The sequence below is a fragment of the Microtus pennsylvanicus genome, chromosome 22 (assembly GCF_037038515.1).
Source record: "Microtus pennsylvanicus isolate mMicPen1 chromosome 22, mMicPen1.hap1, whole genome shotgun sequence".
In the NCBI taxonomy this organism is placed as follows: domain Eukaryota; kingdom Metazoa; phylum Chordata; class Mammalia; order Rodentia; family Cricetidae; genus Microtus; species Microtus pennsylvanicus.
In genome coordinates, this window is record NC_134600.1 from 1,767,630 (window position 1) to 1,789,264 (window position 21,635).

The 21,635-nt window shown below is 47.5% G+C and overlaps 1 protein-coding gene across 8 annotated transcripts in view; it reads right to left on the bottom strand.

Annotated features, from left to right (window-relative positions):
• Nucleotides 1-365: 365 nt before the first annotated feature.
• The window catches only part of Spats2l (spermatogenesis associated serine rich 2 like), a 155,134-nt gene continuing 133,864 nt past the window's right edge, over nt 366-21,635 (bottom strand). For 6 of the 8 annotated variants that reach the window (XM_075956267.1, XM_075956272.1, XM_075956274.1 and 3 more), the window contains 5 exons: nt 13,835-13,893; nt 7,403-7,512; nt 5,528-5,630; nt 2,868-3,088; nt 366-1,259 (listed from right to left, as the gene is read on the bottom strand). In XM_075956267.1, the coding sequence (XP_075812382.1) occupies nt 864-1,259; nt 2,868-3,088; nt 5,528-5,630; nt 7,403-7,512; nt 13,835-13,893 (889 nt within the window). In that variant the 3' untranslated portion in view covers nt 366-863. The remainder of the gene's footprint in view (nt 1,260-2,867; nt 3,089-5,527; nt 5,631-7,402; nt 7,513-13,834; nt 13,894-21,635) is intronic. The other 2 variants (XM_075956273.1, XM_075956268.1) reach the window with 1 other exon arrangement.

Sequence of the window (21,635 nt, forward strand, 5' to 3'; positions counted from 1 at the left end):
AATTCAGAATTAAGAGAAAGGAGCAGGAATCATGATCAAATTGGACCGAAGGCATGCTTTAATTCTGGACTTTGGTTCATAAACCAATCATCTCCAATGAACTAACAACTATCATCTCTATTGTCAAAGCTAGACTGAGGGAAACTTTGTTACATACATGGTTTCTAATTACCATGTAGCATCCATGACTGGGCGTGTAGCACCTATCCGAATCGTAAGTGAGGGAATATCACTGCTTCCTAAAAGTTCTTGTTTCAAACAGAGCTTGGCATTAAACCTCTCTCTGGTCTTTACCTCTGCTTCAAAAGTGTGTCAAAGAACATTCCACACCAAGGTAGCCATCAATGAAAGAACCAAGCCAGGCGTCAAATGCAGCATATTTTAATTTGTTTCAAATAAAGCAATATATGTTTATATATATATTTATCTATATTTCAGAAAAACACCAGATGTTAAGTTCTACAAAAGCACATGTGTCTTCAGCAGATCACGCTTGTCTGAGCGGGAATTTCTGGTTCCAACATTGAACTCTCTAAAGACAACCAACGGATGGACGCCAAGGCGGCAGCGGCGACACAGGTCAGCTAGCAGAGCCTCGGATCCCCAGCCTCATCTTGGTTTCCCTAACAACGAGTAAATACGGCCTGGCTAACGTGAGGAGAAGCGACAACGGAGCAAGCAAAGCATGGGCACGATGGAGCGAGCTAGAGCAGGGCATCGGGATGAGTAAAAATGACCGAGAGAGAAGGACACAAACACACGGGGTGTGTATATTCTCACCGACTCTCTTTTGGCAGCGAATTGGGTCAGCACCTCGGGCGGGGAACCAAAACCAGGCAAAGCCTGCTCTTTCCTTTCCCGGCTCAGGCCACCAACGTCACAGCTGGGACGGAGAGAACCGTGGCCTCTGTGGAAACCTCTATTCTTGTGGGACAAAGATTGCACTGTGTTACCCTACCCACATTACCCCGGAATGGCCTGGCGTCTGAGTTGTCTGCAGCATGCTGCCGTCGACGGGGCTTTTCAGAATGCGTTGGGACCTCTGGGGCCTTTGTCCCCGAGGAGGCCTCTTGGTTTTTGGCACCACCTTTGTTTTTGGGACGGAAGCCATTGTGCGGCTGTCTTCTGTGTTCGTGCCGGCTGTTGCTCTTCAGCACGGGGTCGGCTTCGTTGCCACCGCCCTGGGACTTGGCTGGACCGTTTAGCCTATTGTGATACTGCGGGTTAAATCTTCGCCTTTGGCTAGAAGGTCCATTCTGCTAAAAAGAGACATGAAGTAAGGGTCTGAAGCCAGCAAACCACAAAGACACTGGTATTGGGGAAACCTGCCCCCTAAATCACAGACAAACTTTTTCAAACCACAATAGTGAAAGACAGTAGGCAAACAGGCCAGGTTGACATAATTCTCAGATCTAGCACTTGTAAATTCTCAGATCTAGTCTTGTAAATGGAACTGGAAGAAAGTTAATCATCTTCAAAGAGAAGAGGAGGAGGGAGAAGAGGAGGAGGGAGAAGAGTAGAAGGGAGAAGAAGAGGAGGGAGAAGAAGAGGAGGGAGGAGAAGGGGAGGGAGAAGAGTAGAAGGGAGAAGAAGAGGAGGGAGAAGAAGAGGAGGGAGAAGAGGGGAGAGGGGGAGGGAGAAGAGAGTGCTGATTCTGGGTATATATCTCCTTGGCTTCACTGACCCCTAACTCTGCAGAAGGGACAGTGATGTGGGACTCATAACAGTTATTCTGGAACACAGGTCCCTTCCTGCCTGCTCTTCCCTGTTGTGCTTAGATATACAAGGGAATTACCACTTAAATTAGCCATCACCTACATGCTAACTTCACCGAGCTGAAGAGGAATCTACGTGACAGCAACGGGTTTGGCAGATACTGTGGAGACAGAGACGCACTTAGCCTGTGCGTTTGTACCCTGCTCCCTTAACCAGCCACTACTTTCAGGCTCATGAAGTCATTCAGGACCACAGAAATGCCCGGCAGCATCAACAGCGGGAACTCCTAAAGGCCAAGAGAAGGCGACTCCCCAGGGCACTTGCTAGCAAGCCAGTGGTTTGAAACACAGAGAAAGGGAGCTGCAGAGATCATGAATGCTATCTCTGCAGTAGGCTCAACACCCACGTCACCGAATCTGAATCCCGTTTCTTTTCCACTTTCTAAACTCGGGCTACTAATTCCCTCTCAGAAACAGGAGGAGAGGTGGAAGACTGTTCTTTGAAAAGTTCAGGGTTGTTTGTTTGTTTGTTTTGGTATTTCGAGACAGCGTTTCTCTGTATAACAGTCCTGGCTGTCTTGTAACTCTCTTTATAGACTAGACTGGCCTCGAACTCACAGAGATCCTCCTGCCTCTGCCTTCCAAGTGCTGGGATTAAAGGCATGTGCCACTACCAGTGAAAAGCTGTATTTTTAGAAGCCATGGAAGACAGGAGTGAACCAAGATAGTCATTTTGAAATGTGTGTCCCTCACTGAAATTCCACGGCAAGACAAGTTTGTCTGACTTTGACCCGTTACTCCAAACCTAAGCAGGAACTTTTTAAAATCATAAATAACAGCAACGGCCACTTTCCCTCTCACTAATGGTTTCAGTGGACTGTCCAGGACCTGGAGATGCTGGCAAGAAGGGCATGAGCGGACCTGTCTCCACTAGGTGAATGAGGCAACACGGTGAAGCTCATAAGGCAGGCGGTGAGGCCAGGCAGCCAGTGCTCTCGAGCTTGAGGGAGCCTGGACAGGACCCCTATCTCAGTGGCTCAGAGCTGTTAACTTTCTTCCTCTGGAAATGGGCGGTGCCCTTGCTGGCATCGTGTACCAGCACCTGCAGAGACCCTGCAGGCAGCGCCATGAGGCCCTCCCGGAGTGGCTTACCTGCTTGTTCGTGGGCATGGTCTGGTGACAGGCATCGGCAGTGCTGGGAAGACCGCTCACCATCTTGGGGTTTGCCACTCTCCCCTCTGAGGGCTTGCTGTGACTGGACGATTTCCGGGCAAAGTTCCCTTGTTTCCCGGAAGCTGCAGCGGGAGTGTTCAGCAGAGGCAGCAGGGAGCTGCAGGGGGTTCTTGAGGAATAGTTGTTCTTTGGATGTGTGACTGCAAGGGAGAATGGGTTTGGTGTTAGGGGCCGTGCCAAGAGCACCGCTGCCCGAGGAGCCATTAGAGACTGCCACAGAGGGGAGAAATTGGCAAGAGCTCCATACAGACATTAAGGGTCATTCTTTAAGACGTAGTTCGAAAGGACACATTTCTCCTGTGAGACTCCATGAGGAGAGGCACTTGCAGGAACAAAGACACACCTCTGTAACTTAAAGATTCTTCTTTAGGTCAAGAACCAACACGGATAGCGAGGTAATGACATTGTGTGTTCCCTCTCTGGCTCATGCGTAAGTGAATTAGTTCTTCCATTTATCAGGTTCTGTGTTAGCCCGTGCTGCAGACATGTAAGGATGGAGAGGCTGGCAGAGTCCTGCGTTCTGAGAGCATGGGCGTGGATGGACGTTATGCCTCAGAAATTCTGTGGCCCTGGGTCCTGAGTATCCCTGACCATAGGGCAGGCTGGCCAGTCCCCGGCATCTCCTACGCACCACCAGGGCTACCCAGACCAGTCTTTAAGCACAGACCTGCATCATCCCCGGGACAGCGTGCACGGCAGGCAGATCAGGCAGCTGCTTTCGGGCACACATTCGGGTCAGACAGGTCTGTTCAATGCTTATTATTGCCAGTCCTGTTGTTTCTGAAAGTGGTGGTTTCGGGCAGGGTGATTTCTGTGTGATTATAACGAATCGAGGCCAGAGGGAATCAATTCTAGGATAAAGCCGTGACTTCTCTCACAGCTTGCTGGGATTCAACTGCCAGGCTCGACAGGGAAAGACCTTCTTGTGAATTTTAAAATTGCCACCAATTTTTCAAAGCAATTTTCTCTGTTCCCTTTGTCGGATCAGGACTTAATCCCGGGGTTTGGCAGGAGGATTAGGAGTGGCTAGCAGGGCTCGCAGAATGTTAGAAGTGGAAAGGACGGGGGATGTAAGCTCCGGCCTCTTCATATTGTAGGTAAGGTGTGATAAATGATTCTGGGCTGTCCAAACACAGCCAGGGGATTTCAGCAGCTCTCGGGCTCGCCAGGTTCAGGCGCCTGGGGTCATTATTTCCTGTTTCCACTTCTGGGTCAGTCGCCGCAGCGATGCACACCCTCCATGCAGGATTTTCGTGAGGATTACTGTCACAAACACTCGAGGCTGGCTGTTTTTATGTGGACACTCGTAAATTTGATAAGGGGCGGCTTCTCTCACTAGCTGGCGCCTGGAGGGAAGCCAGTGGAGTGCCCCCCCTCCCCCACCAGAGCCAGGTGGCACAGATTCACCCAGGATTGAAGCCCAGCTTATTGTCCGATTCAAGGAGAACTCGGGACGTGCAGGTTCCTTCCCCAAGGTCAACCAAACTGCTTGTTTGGAGAAGGGCCAAGAGGGAGGTCCTGCCATCAATATGAAGAAAAAAAAACGCCTAAAAAGCACAGCAAGAAAATCAGGTGGCTGACAAAGATGGCCAACAGGAAGCCAAAGGCATTGTTTTCTGGCGCTCATGGGGAGGTTATTTAAAGGTTACAACTTCAGGACTGGTCACGTCAGTTACATAAGTGATCGGCTGAACATATGGACACGGAAAAAGGTCTAGCATCTACTGTGACGAAAGTAGCTTGTATTACTACACATGTACGTGGTATATAATCGGTAGACAGGTGACCTGAAAGCAAGGTCACATGCTAGTCAACGCAACTTGGTAATTTTTAGACTGCGCTGGTAGACTTTTTTATATCGAGGAGGAGAAAAAAAAAGAAATTTCAACGTAGAAAAAGAAGCGCAGTCAAATCTTAGCTTCCTGCTGACTATGGGGTTGTGGACGGCTGCCGGTCCTCCTCAGTGACTGTCCTCAAAGCCACTTTAGCGCTTGTCACTCATCCCTGCCTCCCCTCGTGTGTGGGCCTGAGAACAGGAAAACGCAGCAGCCAATTTAGCTGCACATCAGCCTCTCCAATTAAGGCTTAATAGGGAACAAGACTAAACTAATGGCTGAGGCGAAGTCTCTCATTACCTCTGGCTTCACTCAGCAAGAGAACCCAGGCTAAGCAGGGAGCGGGGCCCGAGGGTGTGGGGGCGGGGCCGAGGGTGTGGGGCGGGGCCGAGGGTTGGGGGCGTGGTGCTCAGGGCTCTCAGGCAGGCTGCAAGCAGGGCAGCAGCGTACCTGGACAAGCTCAGGGGAAGCCTGTGAAAGGTAGCAACCAGCTGACCTGCTCTATTCAGCTTAAATCCTGGGGATCTGCTGACGGGCAGTGGCATCTGAAGAGTCTAAGTTCGAATCCTGACATTTCCAGTGACTAATGTCATGGCCATATACCATTAAAGCTCCGCAGACCTCCGTTTAGCCATGGGGGGGGGGGGCGCGACTGTCCACCTGACGTTTCTGCCGTCAACCCCAAACCGCGTTAGGCTTACTCACGCGGAATTATTTAGTACGCATGCACAACGCACAACTCACTTTCTCCGCAGATCATGATTTGGGCTTTCAGCTCTTCGATGTCGCAGGAGAAGCGGGCCGCCTTGCCCAGCTCTTCGTCATACTTGCGCTCGCTGACAAAGTGCTGGAGGGAAGAAAAGCGGAGGAGGAGTTCCAAACCGCGGCCAGGACACCCGCGCACCCCCTCACCGTGTTCTTCCTGTGCCCACAGATGGCGGACCTGAGGAGTCTCATTCTCGTCCAGTTGGCCTGAGCCTTGGTTCTGCCTCCGTCACCCTCCACCTTCTTCTGGGAATAAGTTAGGAGACCCGACGTTCCCCACTGCAGCTTAGACAAGAAGCTCTATGTCCAGGCTCATCTACTCAACCCTTTAGCGTCCCTCACTAGTGTGGTTTTCCGAGATGCATCCCAGCCTGGACTGCCTACCTTGGCCGAGGGCCTGGTACAGTATTAACCGTCAAAAGAAAATATGCCGTCCTCCCTGGACACCTCGTCTCTATCTTAATAAGAAACCAAGTCTTCTGCGTCTAGAAAACAACCTTCCTGACGGAATCTCAAGTGCCGCTATGGGGGAGTGGGAAAGATTAGCTTTCAATTCATTTAAATTCCACTTGAAATTAAGATCGCGGTGTAGACAGCACAGTGAGAAACACAGAAACAACTGTGACTCACACCCTCCTTGAGTATCACGGAGTTTACTAGAGAGGCAAGACATGCCATTCAATCCAAGGGTGAAGTGGCTGGCACTTTGGAGACGTAGGAGCGTAAGAAATTATCTCTCGCTGAGTGGCACGCCGAGAGGGTCTTAGAAGAGAGAACACGGGAGCTGGAATACTTTAAAAAATTAAACCGGACGCTGACTGAATGACTTCTTAAGAAATAACCTCATTTTCGCCTGATCACGTTATCCTGAAGTCAGTATTCTTATTACCTCTATGTTATAGATGAGGGGGCCGGACTCTAAGAACCTAAGACAATATGTAATTTACCCAAGCCACAGAAGTAGAAAATTTGGGAGCTATCCTGTTTCACGCCGAAGCCTGTGCTATCAACCATGTAATGAAAAGTGGGATTCTGATAGGCAGAAATGAAACCTGAGGGAAAATTGATTTCAATTGACTAGGAAGCTGCGATCCCACACTCTTCGCTTGAAGTTCTAACAAGCTGGAATTTTCAGAGGAAATAGGCGCTGTGGTATTTACTGAGTCCTGTATCGTATTGGATTCTGAGGCGGGGGGATGTACTCCTAAGGGAGTACAAGCTAGGTCTGTTTGGGAATTGAACTCTGGACCTGGAGCAGAGAAGCTGGAAGAAGACAGTTAGGAGGCCCTTGCAATTGGCTGGGTAGGAGGAAGCAAGAGCCAGGGGGGGAGGTGAGAAGGGAAATACCTCCAGGGCTCTTGACGCCCAATCCCCTGCTCCCTTCCATACTTAACCAGGATGGAGGGGATGCATCAAATGCCACCTGGCCCTTTCTGCTCTTGCCACGCAGCTTCCTCCTGCGACTGACAGACTGTTCTAACGCCAGCAGCCGCTCTATGCTGAAAGGACCCTGGGTTTCTAGACGCCAGGCGGAAGCTGGGTGCACACGTGTGCAGACACACTGCGTGTTTAATAACTGGGTGTTCGTCACCTTCCTACTTCATTATGAGCATTTCTTGCCTTCCTGGTGATCACCTCCCCCCTCTGGCCACGTTCCCCCGTTGCTGTTTACAAGAACCATCTCAGTGGGTCTATAAACTTAAGGATAGCAATTTCACCCTCTGTAGTCTGTGTTCCGACCCCATGGGAGGGCACGGGGTATATATGGCCTGAGTAGCCAGCTACTGATACAAACCACACACAGTGGGATCAGAGCGCCAGCTCGGCATTCTGCTGGCGTGTCACAGGACTGACCTTAATCTCTGCTCTGAGTTCGGCCAGCTGCATCTCCGCCATCTGACTGGCTAGGTCGGTCAGTTTCTTCAGCTCTTCCGCTTTCTTCTGACGGGCAGTCAGGATCTCCACTGCCAAAGGAGAAGGAACGACATGTCAGGACAGGGACTTGAACACATTAAACGGCAGGGTTTCTTGGAGTTGGTTCTCTCCCAACAGGCAGGTCGCCGTGCAGGGCCATGGCCGAGTTGGTCATCAAGGGGGCGTGGCTCTTCATGTTCATCACCAACAACACATTTCCTGGTGTCCTCATCTGCCAATCCCCTAAGAAAACCCAGTCCCCTGAGTTACCGCTGTCCCCTCACACTGCTTTCCTTCATTTTCTACCCTGGTCTCTGAACTCACTTTCTTAATTCGGAGGCTTCAATGTGTTGTTCAGAACCAGCTCTGAAAAAAAAGATGTTAAAATCCTACGGAATGAGATTATGAAATCAGAAGGCCACTCCATACACCCATTTTCCTGTAGGTGCTATATTAGAATCTCTAAATCTTACCACATCCAGACTCTGGTGGAGATCAGTGGCAGAGCTCTTAAGTAGCACACAAAAGGCCCTGGATTCGATCCCTAGTCTGGAATATTTCAACACAAAGTCACTTGGGGTAATGAGCTGCAAGACTGGAATATGACATCCAGGATTTACTCTATTAGCTTTTTATGAGCTAAAAAAAAACCCTGCCTCTGCCTCTGATGTTCTGACACACACACTTCTGTTTTACAAAAGGAGAAGTTCCAGGCTAGAGTATCTCGGGTCTTTGAAGCGTCTCTGGTAGAAAAAATTTCGAGACCAGTCAAGCTACCATGAAGTGGATGTGTGTGTGTGTGTTCCTTAGCATCTACACCCGTAGAGATGACAGTCAAGAATTCCCTGGTCCCTTACTTCCTCTTCTCTGCCACGTGAACTCAGGTTTCGGAGAGATGCAGAAACCCAGGTTAACTTGTGTGTGTTTCTCCGAGAGACTACAGCGCACCAAAGCCATAAATAAGACGTTTGAACTCTCCGTACACAGACTTCGGGCTCTCTAGTTCATCATACATGCATTTCCTGTGTTTTTCTTGGCCAGTCACGCTGAGCCCTACGAAACCACAACCCACGTGAGATTACACGCACGTTGAACTCTGCTCCATCCTTGCTGTGAAGGGGTGAACTGCCCTGTCAGACTGCATCCTCAGTACAGAGCCAACCAAGGGATCTTCTTGATTTTGAGTTTTGATGTATGACCTCATTGTGTAGGTCAGCTGGCTTTGATGGTGCATCCCTCCCGTCTCAGCCTCCACGGCTGGGATTTCAAGCCTGTGCCACCACACACATCCAAGCACTGTGATTTCTGATTCTAAGAGGCCTTAATAAATACAGCATCAAACAAGTCACTTAAAAAAAATCAAAGCAAGCAAACAAAAATAAAGACAGCTGCACACAGTCAAAGGTTAAGATTCCTGCACACCGAAGCCATTCTTCAGACAGATGTTATGTTTACGTCAATATCCATGTTGAGATGCCAATAAAATAACCCTCAACGTAAGGCTCAATCATCTGCCAATTACACTAACCATTCTTCGGGTATTTACCTGACTGCCCCTGCCTAGCAGAGAGCTGGGTAGACTGACCTATACCTATTGGTCTCAGGATTCGGAAAATCTACAAAACCATGTCTGGATAACTTTAGTGACTAATATGTACCTGGATGCCGACGGTGTCGTACTGAAAGATGTCTTAGGGTATCTAGTTGCGCCAGAGACCACGGAACAGCAACCTGCTATTACTTTTAGCCAGAGAACACGTTTGGTTGATCTATACATTAGCCTTGCAACAAACTGAGTGTCCACATTTAGAAAGTAGGAAATAGTATTTGAAAGAGATTTCTAGAGGTCCTTAGAATAATGGAATGTGGGCTAGGGGCGTGGCTCACTTGGCGGACTCACCCCATAATGAGGCTCGGTGCTAGGAGTCCGCAATCCCACCACCTGGGTGGGAGAGGCAGAAGCATCAGAAGCTCACGGTCATCTCTGCTACACAGTGAGATGAGATCAGCCTGGGATATGTGAAGCCCCTGTTTTTAAAACTGTGATTTCCAGCCACCCTTGCTCAGCATCCCAAGGGACAACTGAATGAAAGCGTGGTACCCAGTGTGCACCGTTCCCAAGGACCCTCTGACAGCATTAACGTTACCTGCCTGAGAGTGTAGAGGAAGACATTCAATGTTCACCTCTAACCTCCACAGGGATGCACACAAACACGTATGGACACTCACTCACGTGCCACATATATGAACCAGTATGTCCCGCCCATCGTAGTGACGCCATACTAGCATAAAAAAAGTTTTTAAGATCCATGGCTTTGATTAGTTGCTTACTTGTCATTATAATTCGACATACAAATGGGACTAAAGTCTGCAGCATGAGGAATGATTATTGAGTAAGCATAGGAAATGCTATGCTCCCTTCTTGCAAAGTGCGATTAAAAAAAAATGTAAATTCCGAAGGCTGAGATTTGAAAGGCAGTGAGTAAAAGGGATGGGCAGACAACAGTGACGGCGCGGTGAAGCCGATCTCACTTTTCTCAATGGATCATTTGGGAGGCTGGTGCCAATTAGAGGTCATTGTTCTTTTTGATTGTGCAGAAGTTGGGCATTCACTCGAGACGGGAGCCTCTGTAAAAATAGATATAAATGGGCCCTAAACTGGGGATGCAGGTGCAAGATCGCCAATAAGTTCTGAGTTTAAACTCATGCAAATCGTGACGATGAAGACCGCATATCAGCAAACGCCCGGGGTACAGTCTCATTAACATCTCAAAGCCTTTCTTTATGAAAAAGCCTGAAAAGTTAAGATCCAGCGCCCGCGTTCTTCAGGGGCTCACATTTTCACCATCAGCAATGCCCCTGACAAAAACAAAAAGCAACGACAAAACCAGATCAGCCCTTAAGAACGGGTACCCATAATTTAAAATCGAGTAACACGTATGTTTCGAAAGCACCACGCTTTCAGAGATCTGTAGAGGGAGACAGTTCCGTGCAGCTTGGGTCCCCTCTACATGCAAGACGATATTATGTATGCAGCTTTGTAAACGGAATCTGGCATGCTAAAATCCATTTTCTCAACTGGATTGTCAAATCCCTTCAGATTCTTAGACCACACTGGAAGCGTGGCTCCTATTGCTTGAACCATGGACAGCCTAAGGCTTCTCCAATAATACTCAACAGTGCAAGGCTTTGTACTCAGAACTGTGGGGCCAGGTGTGGACTGCTAGCGCTTCCTCAAGCATAGAGACTCTTTGAACTCCTTCGTATTCCGTAACGGTTCTTGAGAATTTGCTGTTTTGCTTCATAATGAGCTCTTGTTTTACAAAGTCATGTTTTCTTCCCAAATCGCCAGAAAACCTGTCAAGAATATGTCTGTGTGACCTTAAGTTCCCTGGGGAGGCAGACAACGTCTGAAGGCCTGGTATGCATGCTGACTTGTTCATCTGTCAAATGTAACAATCCTTCACTCCCTTCAGGGTCCCTGTGTAGTTAAACAGCAACATTTGCAACTCGCTGAAACACACACACACACACACACACACACACACACACACACACACACACCATGCTAATGTAGTAACAAAGTGAGATACATCCATCTAAAATATACTCTGAGACTAATTACATTAGTGTTTGCTAATATGGATATTGCCATCTGTAGACACGGATGCTGATTGTAACTGTGATGGTTAGTTAGTCTTGGTCGTCAACTTGAATACATTTGGAATCAACTAGAACCTAACTAATCAGCTGGGCACACCTGTGAAGGGACATCTTGATTGGATTACCTGAGGTGGGAAAACCCACCCTAAGTATGGGCCATGCCTTCTGATGGTAATCCACAAAAAAAAAAAAAAATGGAAGAAGCAAATGTTTGATTTTTTTTTCCTGCTTGCCTTTACTTTTGCTGGAAAGTTCATCTATTCTGCTGCTGAAGCCTTCCTTCATGAGAATTAGAATCTAGTTCTTCACCATGGAAGGCTAGGTAAGACATTGAGCCTCAGGACTGAACAAGTACTGAATTCTAGGCTAGAATTTACAGAAGTAGCAGGCCCACCACACACAAGCACAGAGTGGGGGTGCGGAGCCCCTAATCCGGGCAGAGACTACACAAAGGCACCCGAGGTTTTATTTTATTTTATTTTTTGGTTTTTCGAGACAGGGTTTCTCTGTGGTTTTGAAGCTTGTCCTGGAACTAGTTCTTGTAGACCAGGCTGGTCTTGAACTCACAGAGATCTGCCTGCGTCTGCCTCCCGAGTGCTGGGATTAAAGGCGTGCACCACCACCGCCCGGCGGCACCCGAGGTTTTAAAAACAACTCTGACTTTGGGTCCAGTCCCAGCTCTTCCAGACGTCTCCAAACCTTTTCAACTGTTATAAAAGGGGGTTTAACCCAAACTTTGGAGCCAAGGAAAAGCCCTGTGACATACCTGTCCAAATGACTGGACCCTGTAGTCACAGGATGGCCCATCTGGCGAAGAGCTATGGCAACTACTACTAGTCTAATCACACACACACACACACACACACACGTTAACAAGTTAACTCTGGGCTAAGATACCTCCCAGCACTCTATGCCACGGTGGCCCTCCTCCAGGGAACACCAGAATGCTGCTGGCTATTTAATTCCTGTGTAACCCAGCACCAGGTCCTACTCCTGGAATCACCCTCTTACAGTCTGAAGTTGGCAGGTGATGGCATTTTTGGCAGCATTTGTAAATAGAACTGGGGTATTTTTTTTTAAATTCATTTGGTGCATCTCTCCACTTGAATTATTACTCTTGTACAAGTTGCTTCAAAGCTTGGGGATCTTCTGCTTGTTTGGTTTATCAGTGCAATGGAAGGTTCTGATAAATGCTTGAAGAGAGACAGGTAATATAAACACATGCATACGCCCCTTTACAAATATTTAGGCAGCCCTGAGTGGCGCAAATTTTGTTGTTGTTTTGTTTTTCGTTTTATGAAAGTTCCTCATTGACTCCAGGTTCCTCCAAACTCACTATGTTGATCTTCTGGCTTCCACTTCCTGACGGCAGAGATTACAGGCATGCATCACCAAGTATGGTTTAGGTCACGTGGGGAATCAAACCCAGGTCTTCAGCATGCCGGACAAGTGCTCTCTCAAATTGAGCTACATCCTTAGGCTAAACAGGAGCAATTTAAGGGAAAATCAATAACTTGAGTTATTTGAACTTAAAAGAGAATGAGTGTCTCAGTTAGGGTTTTCTATTGCTGGGAAGAGGCACCTTGACAAAGGCAACTCTGGTAAGGAGAACATTTAATTGGGGCAGCTCACTTACACCTTTAGAAGTTTACTCTATCATCATCATGACAGGGAACATGGCTGCGTGCAGGCAGACGTGGTGCTGGAGCTGAGAGTCCTACATCTTGCAGGCAACAGGAAGATGACTGACTGTCACACTGAGGGAAGCTTGAGCAAAAGAAACCTGCAGGCCTGCCCCCACAGTGACATACTTCCTCCAACGAGGCTACACCTCCAAATAGTGCCACTCCCTTTGGGGACCATTTTTTTTTAAACCACCCCAATGAGTCAAAACTACTCTGAATGACATAGTGAGATTGTAAGTTGTATAGACTTCAAAACGACTGTCTTTAGATTTAATGCCTGCTGCTTTCAGATCAATGCCAGGGCTGAGGAGATGGCCCAGGCAGTAGAGTGTTCATTGTGCAATCTGGAGGACCTGAGTTCACTTCCCCAGAACCCACATGAAGAAGGTAGGACAGGAGCACTCATCTGCAATTTCAGCCCTGGGGTTGGGGTGGGGGGTGGCAGAGGCAGGTGGATCGCTGGAGCCTACCAGCTGTCTAGCCAAACCGATGAACTTCAGGTTGTGACACCCTCTTTCTCAAAAGATATGGTGGCATGTGATACAAAGCTCAAGTTGATGTCTGGCCTTCACACCCAAGTGTGCGCACACTCTCCATGAAGTCACATGCACACGTTCACATGCCCCACCCAAACACACGCTGCACACATCTACATAGATGTGATATTAGATTCATTGTCCTTTTAAATTTAAGTTTAGTTTCTGTGTGTATACGAAAGTCCTCTTGAGTTAAAACAAACAAACAAACAAACAAACAACCCAGTAGACACCTCTTACTTACTCAGGGAACACCCTGCACAGACAGCTCAGAGGAATGGACAGCAGGTCTGTCCTTTTGCCAGACAGTGTAGCAGAAATACAGAGACACAGAGATGAGTGACCTGCCTGGCGTTCCGGAGCTCACCCACCAGAATTTCAGTGTGAATTGTAGGGTCTTTTCCCCAACCCAGAATTACTGCTGTCAAATTGCGTGATGGATTGCTTTGGGGTGGGGCATCTTGTCATACAGCCACATGCCTACTTACTGGCTTCCTCTTTGACTTTATCCATTTCTGCCATCAGTGAGACTTCTTTGTCAATGATGCTGGGGAAAAACAGAAACAAAAGGGACAGAAACTTAGGAACTTTACCAGGCGATGGGAACACACAAAGAAGGATTGTCATTAGGCAAAATTACCCCAAATATTTTGTGTGACATTGCCAGGAGGACACCCTGTCTCTAAAACAAGCACATGGAAGAGATGTCCCCGAGGATAACACAGTGACATCTGCTGATTAAATCACTGTCAACACATCTGAAAAGAAAAGGCCTTTCCGACTTCCAGAACTGCGTGACTTTGCATTTAATTCTGGCTATATTTTCCCCTTACACACTCTAAAGTTTCCAAACAATAAGTACTGAAAAGCTGGTACTTAGGCCGTCAAGAACAGTTCCCAAATGATTCTGAGTTCTTGTTTCTGAGATCCTAGCTTAGGGGGAGGGAGGTGGACCCAGCTCTGATGGTTCTAGGACTCGGACACACCTGTTCCAGGTTGCTGCTCCTGACAGCTCTGTAATACAAGCACACACTCTCCCACCCTCCTAGCATGGCGAGGTTCTGGTGAACTCATTCTAATATAGTTTATTAATTAAAGCAATTATTCAAGTTTATTTCTCCCATCCCAGCTCCTAATTTCCCAGCTCTACTCCCCAAAGTAGTAACACATCATAAATACCTTCTATATCTCTTCTCAGATTTGTCTTTAAATCATAGATATAACCTGTGCTTTTAATTTTTATTTGATAACAAATTATCTATCACCTATCTGTGTATTTATCTATGTATCTATCATTTATCTATGTATCTATCTATGTATCTATCTATCTATCAATCATCTATCTATCATCTATCTATCTATCTATCTATCTATCTATCTATCTATCTATCTATCTCCTGTCTGTCATCTACCCATCTGCACACGCACACATGCACATATCTGAAATTTAAGGACTTGCTGAAATCACAACCACATTACTTTATCACCTAAAACATTAACAATAGTTTAATGCCTCAGGTAGCTACCCTTCAGGTTTTTACAGCTGTTCCCGAATTCTTCAGTAGTTTGTTTAAACCAAGATCTAAAGCAGACTTGTTATCGTAACCGGATGACTCTCTTCAGTGTGCTTTAACTGACCAGTTCTCTCTCATCTGCTTTCTCATTTCCTCTGCAATTTATTTGAAAAAACCAAGTTGTCCTCAAGGGATACCCAAAGTTTGAATTTTGCTAATTATTTCTCAATGGCTTTATTAAACCCATTCTTTTTATATTTCCTGTAAAATTATTAGATGTAGAAATTTGTTAACATTCAGGATTGACTTTTTCAGACATGGAAGACTTTATAAATGTATTGTATCTTTGTGTATGTGCAGACAGAATTATACACTTAAAATATTCCTCCAGAAGACAGTTCCAACCTGATTTTCATCACCTAATAAAGACATTTCACTGAATACAACACGTTCTTCTTTTTGTTATTAGCAACCGTCAGCATCATTGTCAAGATCAATACAGTTTGTAGGGAATTTTGATTTGTCTGAATCTTTCTTTCATTTTTTCCTGAATTCTTTCTGTAAAGATAAACTTCATAGGCTTGGGCTCATCTCAGTGTTAGAGTGCCTGGCTAGCATATTCAGCTCTGGGTTTAATCCCCATGGTCTCTGTCTCCCAAAGAGACACAGACACAGACACAGAGGTGGGTAGAGAGAGGGAGGGAGATTGAGGTGATCAATTGTTTCGTTACCATTAAATATCCTTTGTATAGTTGTTTGATTTTCTTTTTGTAAATTGGTTTTCAAGCTAGCTAGTTTTTTTTATCAACCTCCAAAGGGGTCAGTGAGTTTTTATTCTTGTTTATATACTTTAATTATGAATTCATATAGTATGTGTTCCAATGCATTGCAGTTATTATTAGTTTAGATTGTTCAATCACCTGTACCTTCAACATTTACAGTGCTGACAACTTCCTTCTTGGTTGTTTGCAAAACTGGGCAAGGCAAGGAGCGGTCTGTGAACATTTCTAACCATTTGGAACTCTGAACGAGATGTTATAACCCAGACGTGGCGAATGATGCGTGTCTGCTCAGCTCTTCACAACCCGGAAGTCACAGTGGAAAGGGACAGGTGCGGTGACAGGCACATTCGTCAAGACCGGCCTCTGAGACTCATCCCTCAACCACAGACACGGCTTCAAGTCACGGGGTTTGAGCACTTTCGTGTAACCAGCCTTCTGTGTCGTCTTTATCGATGATACATAGATATGACGATAGCCTCTTAAATATGGGAAATCCGCAACACTGACAGGTTAAATGGGGAGAAGGAAGCCTTTACCCCATCCCTGCCCCCAAACAACTCAGCTCCTCTCTCTAAAATTCTTCATCCTTCCAAGAGTCTTCTCTTTCTTTTAAGTACAAATCGGCATATACTGAACAATGTGTCAGACTGTGTCAACACACCTTGGCTTCCAGTGATGTAACATCTCTTGTCGAGTCTACAAAGGCCGCCATAAGAAACACAAGTGTGGTTTTGGTTTGTGGCGCTTGTTTTAGTTAACATTTTTATAACTCTCTTACAGTGGGTACTTCCGGTTTAGTTTAGGGGAACCAGGGTTAGCAGATAAGCTGTTATGGAGATCAGGTGAAACTGGAGTCAGGAGCTCAAACGACAAATTAACTACTCTGACTGGGAATATGTTTTGAGCTTTGATTCTCTACAGAAAGGTAGGAGAGAAGATTCAGCGAGAAGGCGGAGAGCCAGTTGCAACCCCAGCGGTGGGGTAAAAAAGACCCTCCAAGAGCCAGGCCATTTCGGGTGCCATCTTAAGTGGTTGCTGTGGCCTTGCACAGTGGCAATGGGGGTGCCTGTATCACCTTAGTCTTGGTGTGGATACCTGAAGTGAGCATGGGTGCGCGCACGCGCGCACGCGCGCGCGCGCGCACACACACACACACACACACACACACACACACACACACACACGCACGCACGCTGCGGACGTGACTGGGCTTCACACCTGGATTGATTTAGGGAGAACAGATGGAAGGAGGTGGAGTCTGAAGGCACAGCAACATAAACCCACTCACACCCCCAAACTCACACATATCTTGAAATAGGCTTTCGATTTCTGCAGAACCCAGAAATGTTGGTCAGAAAAAGCTCAAGGGCTGGGCAACCTCAGTAGACCACTGGGTTGACAGAATGACCGAGTCATGTAAGACCGGCCCGTGAACTTGCTAAGGAGTTGCCATGTGGCAATCAAGGGTTTTGAAGTTGGGAGTACAGCCACAGAAACAAAGATAGTGGGGGGAGAAGGAAGTGGGAGAGAGCTAAGATTTCTTCTATCATTGCAGAATCTACATTCTTTCTGCAGGACTCACCAAGAGGGTAAGCTGGAGAGAAGAATGTGATGACGGTCAGAAAGAAGACCTAGCAGACGTCTGAAGAGAGCTGAGGGTTTTGAAGCAGACATAGGAAATATGTGAAGGGAAATACATCCATCCATCCGACAAGGTTGGCCTGGCCTCAGGGGGCTGAGAGTTGGGAGAGGCTCAGACAATCTTAGGAGGCCGGCAGTCTCCACAAAGCTACCTGCCCGCACTACCCCAGTTCCTCTGCAAAGAAGGGAGTCCAGGAGCCATGAAGCCTGCAAACTGTGTGTGTTCAGACCCCAGGAGGTGTGTTGGGCGGGGAGCATTTCGTGGGGAAGAGGCTTTGCTAGGTTTGTTACCAGCATCTCCACGATCATACTGAGTTTTTGTTGGTAGGATTTGCTAGTATAATACTGTGCTCAGAGAGCTGACAAGATGGGCATGGGTGGTATAATACATAGCCCCAGGAGGAACTCATATTAAACAAAGCCAGATAGTCGCACAGTGGCTGGTTCAGACCTCGGCTGGCAACTGGAGGGATGGAGGTTTACACAATAAACTCGTAATCTGCTTAATGCGTGCACTTGGGGATGTAGAAAAGTCCGTGAAGTTGGCATCAAACCAGGCATCTATTCCTCCCTGTGTGTTTCAGCACTGCTCTCTGTTAGACCGTTTTCAAAACTCAGGCAGAAAGGCAAGCCCAAGATTTTAGCTCCGATCTGACACCAAGCTCAGGACGCTGTGTAAGGAGGGTCCATTTGACCAACCCCCAAGGATCTCATCACACTGGACCTGTGGTCCCTGGGTTTTGCTTCCAAGGCATTAGGCTTGGGAAAGGGAAATGGATGTGGCAGATGGATTAGTAGAGGCTGGGCTGTCCCTTGTAAGCTGTCAGACAGTAAGGAGCCGGCAACACATCATCCTGAGCCCCAGACGAAGAGCAGGTCAAGAAGAAATGGCCACGTCTAAAACCTTTCAAAGCCTGGGTGTCCCAGTCGGCCTCAAGAGTGATTCAATCAGGACCATTTGCATGACTCAGTCTTCTCAGAAGGACAAGGTCAGGCCGCAGGCTGAACAGGGACTGAGGGCCTCTTGGCGGAACTCTGGCACGGAGTCATCAGAAGGGAATGATGGGAGGTCCCCTCGGAGAGGACTGGCATCGGCACACACCACAGGTATGCTGGCACCCGTGCTTTGGAGGTTCTCCTCTGCAGGTAGACATCAGCTTGTAGCTGCCTCAAGGCGGCTTAGCTGGTACTGAGTGTGCATTGCCTCTGCCAGGCCCATCAGCTGCTGGGCCAGTGCCATCCGGGACAATCTTACTGAAGCCTCCCAACACCCCACGTGGCAGGAACCCTGCTCAGTCTCGACCACAGAGCCTTGCTGGCACTCTGCGTCAAAGACGATGTCCCGCTTCCTCCCCAAATGCCTCTCTTCAGCTAATGAACTCTCTCCAAATCTTTGCTTAATTGTCAGTGCCTCAAAAAAATCCCTCGTTGAGGTTTTAAAACCTTACCTGTGTGCTCTTACTGTGTTATGGATTGTTCACTAATGGCTGAACTATAAAGGAAGTCAGCACACCCATATGTCTGTGGCATAGCAACGATGGGGCTCCTTAGTGGGTCTACTATAGTGCTTGCATATAAATCGCGTCTCGGTAAAAATACATATGCTTTTGGACATGGACTGTCTCCCATCACTTAAGATATAAGCCGAGGAATAAAACTGTAATGATATTCACCAAACAGAGAATCAGCACAAGGAGTTGGCGGCACTGTTGGCTGAAATGCCTGCTTTTTCATTTATCCAAGGGCCTAAGGACAGAGTGGCCTTGCTTTCCAGTAGTGATGCCCGGTACTTGACAGAAACACGTAACTCTTTAATTGGCTTAGACTTAAGATATATCCGGCGTGTTCTCCATCCATCCAGCAGAATGACCATAAACCCCACGCCAAACTCACACATTTCAGACGCACCTTTCCACCCTTCCAAACACATCTTCTCCTTTTATCTCAACCACTTGGATAATAAAATTTTATCCTGTGGCCATAAAAAAGCCTTTATTACCAAGGCAATAAGGTCTAAGGAGGAGATTACCATGGCGAAAACTTTATAGTTTATTATGTAGTTAATCACAAAGATAAAGTGTCATTTCATAAAAACGTTCCCACTGTCTGGATTCTTCCTATAGGGAACTAATCCCCATGTTAAAAGGAAGCAGAGGGCTGTTTGTGATTTTTCTGCTCTGTGGAAGACTCCCCTTTAATTCTCAAGACCGAGGCACTGGATGAGAAAAACAGCTTCTTCTGGGAGCCTGGATGAGACACACAGGCCTGTGTTCTTAAAGAATAAAGATGCTACAGAAGGAAACACTCACGGGACGATGGCGGTCGTGGGCCTGCCTGGTCAACACTAGCCCCAGAGCCGGGGAATTTACTTTGTTCTACACAGTCTGAGTACTGAAGGGAGGAGTCTGTGCTGCCCAACATCTTGGGGGGGGGAGGAGGCGATCTTCGTCCCTCGGAGGAGGGGCTTGTGCCCACCAGGGAAGAGCAGAACTTCCTCTACATGTGAGGCCTCATGCCCTGGTCCCATGGGCCGCATTTCCGTTCCAACTCAAATATTCCAAACGTTCTTGAAACCAGAGCGAAATAAGTCAGAGACTTCAGCTTGGCCACTTCTTAATGATTTCAGCTGTGAACGGGCTGCTTCCTGGGCTCGAGGAATACAAAAGCAGCAAGACATGTGTGGTTCTGTATCCCTAGGCTGGGGGTGTGGGGTAGCAGCTCTAGCTGCAAGTGATGTCCCATCTTCCAAGCTGCCGACCCCAATTCCGTTCTTCACATTAAGAATCCTGCTACCCTGTCCCCTCTCCTCTACCCTGTGCTGGCTGCAGAAGCCATCCCTCACTCTTCCCTTCCCACACCATTCTGTCCCCAGAAGTCTACCCCAATAGAGAAATAGCTCCCCTACCCGCTTCCACTGTAGCGGGTTTAACCCTGACCTCATTAAAGAGTAATGGGTTGCATGTGTTTAGATCTTAGTGGCGTTGCTGGGATTCCTGGACTGCCATCCTCTATATTTCACTTGGATTTTTACAACGACTTGGATTCTGTTCATAACTGGAAAGGAGGATATTTTCCCTTGAACAGAACAAAGGTGACAAGTGGCTCTTTCTAAAGATGTAAAACCCACACAGGACATGCCCATTTAAAAACAAAAAAAAATACAAAAAGGAGGGTAAAGCCAACTATTTCAAAAAAAACATAAGACATAAATCTTTCTTCACCTCGTGCACAAAACAGAGCCAACCATTCTCAGCTCCCTGCCATCTCTTCTTCCACAAAATTCTTGGGAAGCCAACCGCGGCGAGGGATTATCTCTTATCTCTGTGGACGCCATCATGAATGTTCAGCACGAGTGACTGGGACTGGAGAGCGTGAGAGACAGCTGTGGTTTGGAAGAGCCGTCATACCTAACAAGCCAGCCCCGGCCTTTACTGCCCCTGGCTATCTGGCAGGCTTTACAGTTCTGTAGGCTCTTGATGGAGAGGGGAGGGAGGGAAAATGCGTACAGGGACCCACCCTCCAGTCAAACAAGTCACTGCTATCTCAGTAACACCCCGCTCTACGTAGCTCCACACTGGGAAGGCAAAGAAGTACCAAACTCTCAAAAGTAGCTCTCTTGCATACAGGTGAATGGTGACGGATTTTCTAATTTGAGAGGCACGTGTTCGCAATTCATCACCTTCTTGATGAGCCCTTTCCTAAACAGCCAATCAGGACTTATTTCCTCTTACTTCTCCTCACCCCTCCCCCACCCACACCCCCCTCCACTGCACCCCGTGCTGTAGAGGATTCAGTGTATCTGTCTGCATCCCCCCCCCGCCCCCAGACACGGCTTTGTCGGGAGAGAAACCGTCCTATCCTTCAGTATTTGTCTCAGTATTCTCCAGCTGTGGTGAGCAGACTTGGGGGCTCAGGGTAACTCGCAGAATGCAGATTCTGGGGCCCTATGTGGGTGGAATCAGAATCTCTGGGGGAAGGGCTTGGATGCTCCTGAGGCACAAAGAAGTCTGAGAAGCGCCACTGAGATGGGATGAGTGGATGAGGAAAGGGAGAGAGAGAGAGAGAGAGAGAGAGAGAGAGAGAGAGAGAGACAGACAGACAGACAGACAGACAGACAGACATAGCAAGACAAGAAGGGAGGGTGAACTGTCTTGGGGCAGATGCAGCCACTCAGAATCGGGAGTTCCTTTATTCCACTCCTCTTTCTACCCACAGAACAGTAAAGTTGTGGCGAGCTGCTCACAGCTCATCCCCGAGATCCAGCACTTTCTCAACGCCCACAAAGCTGGAGGGTAACAAGGCGACGGAATCTTCCAGACCCAGCAAGACTAACATACACATGAACTCACAGA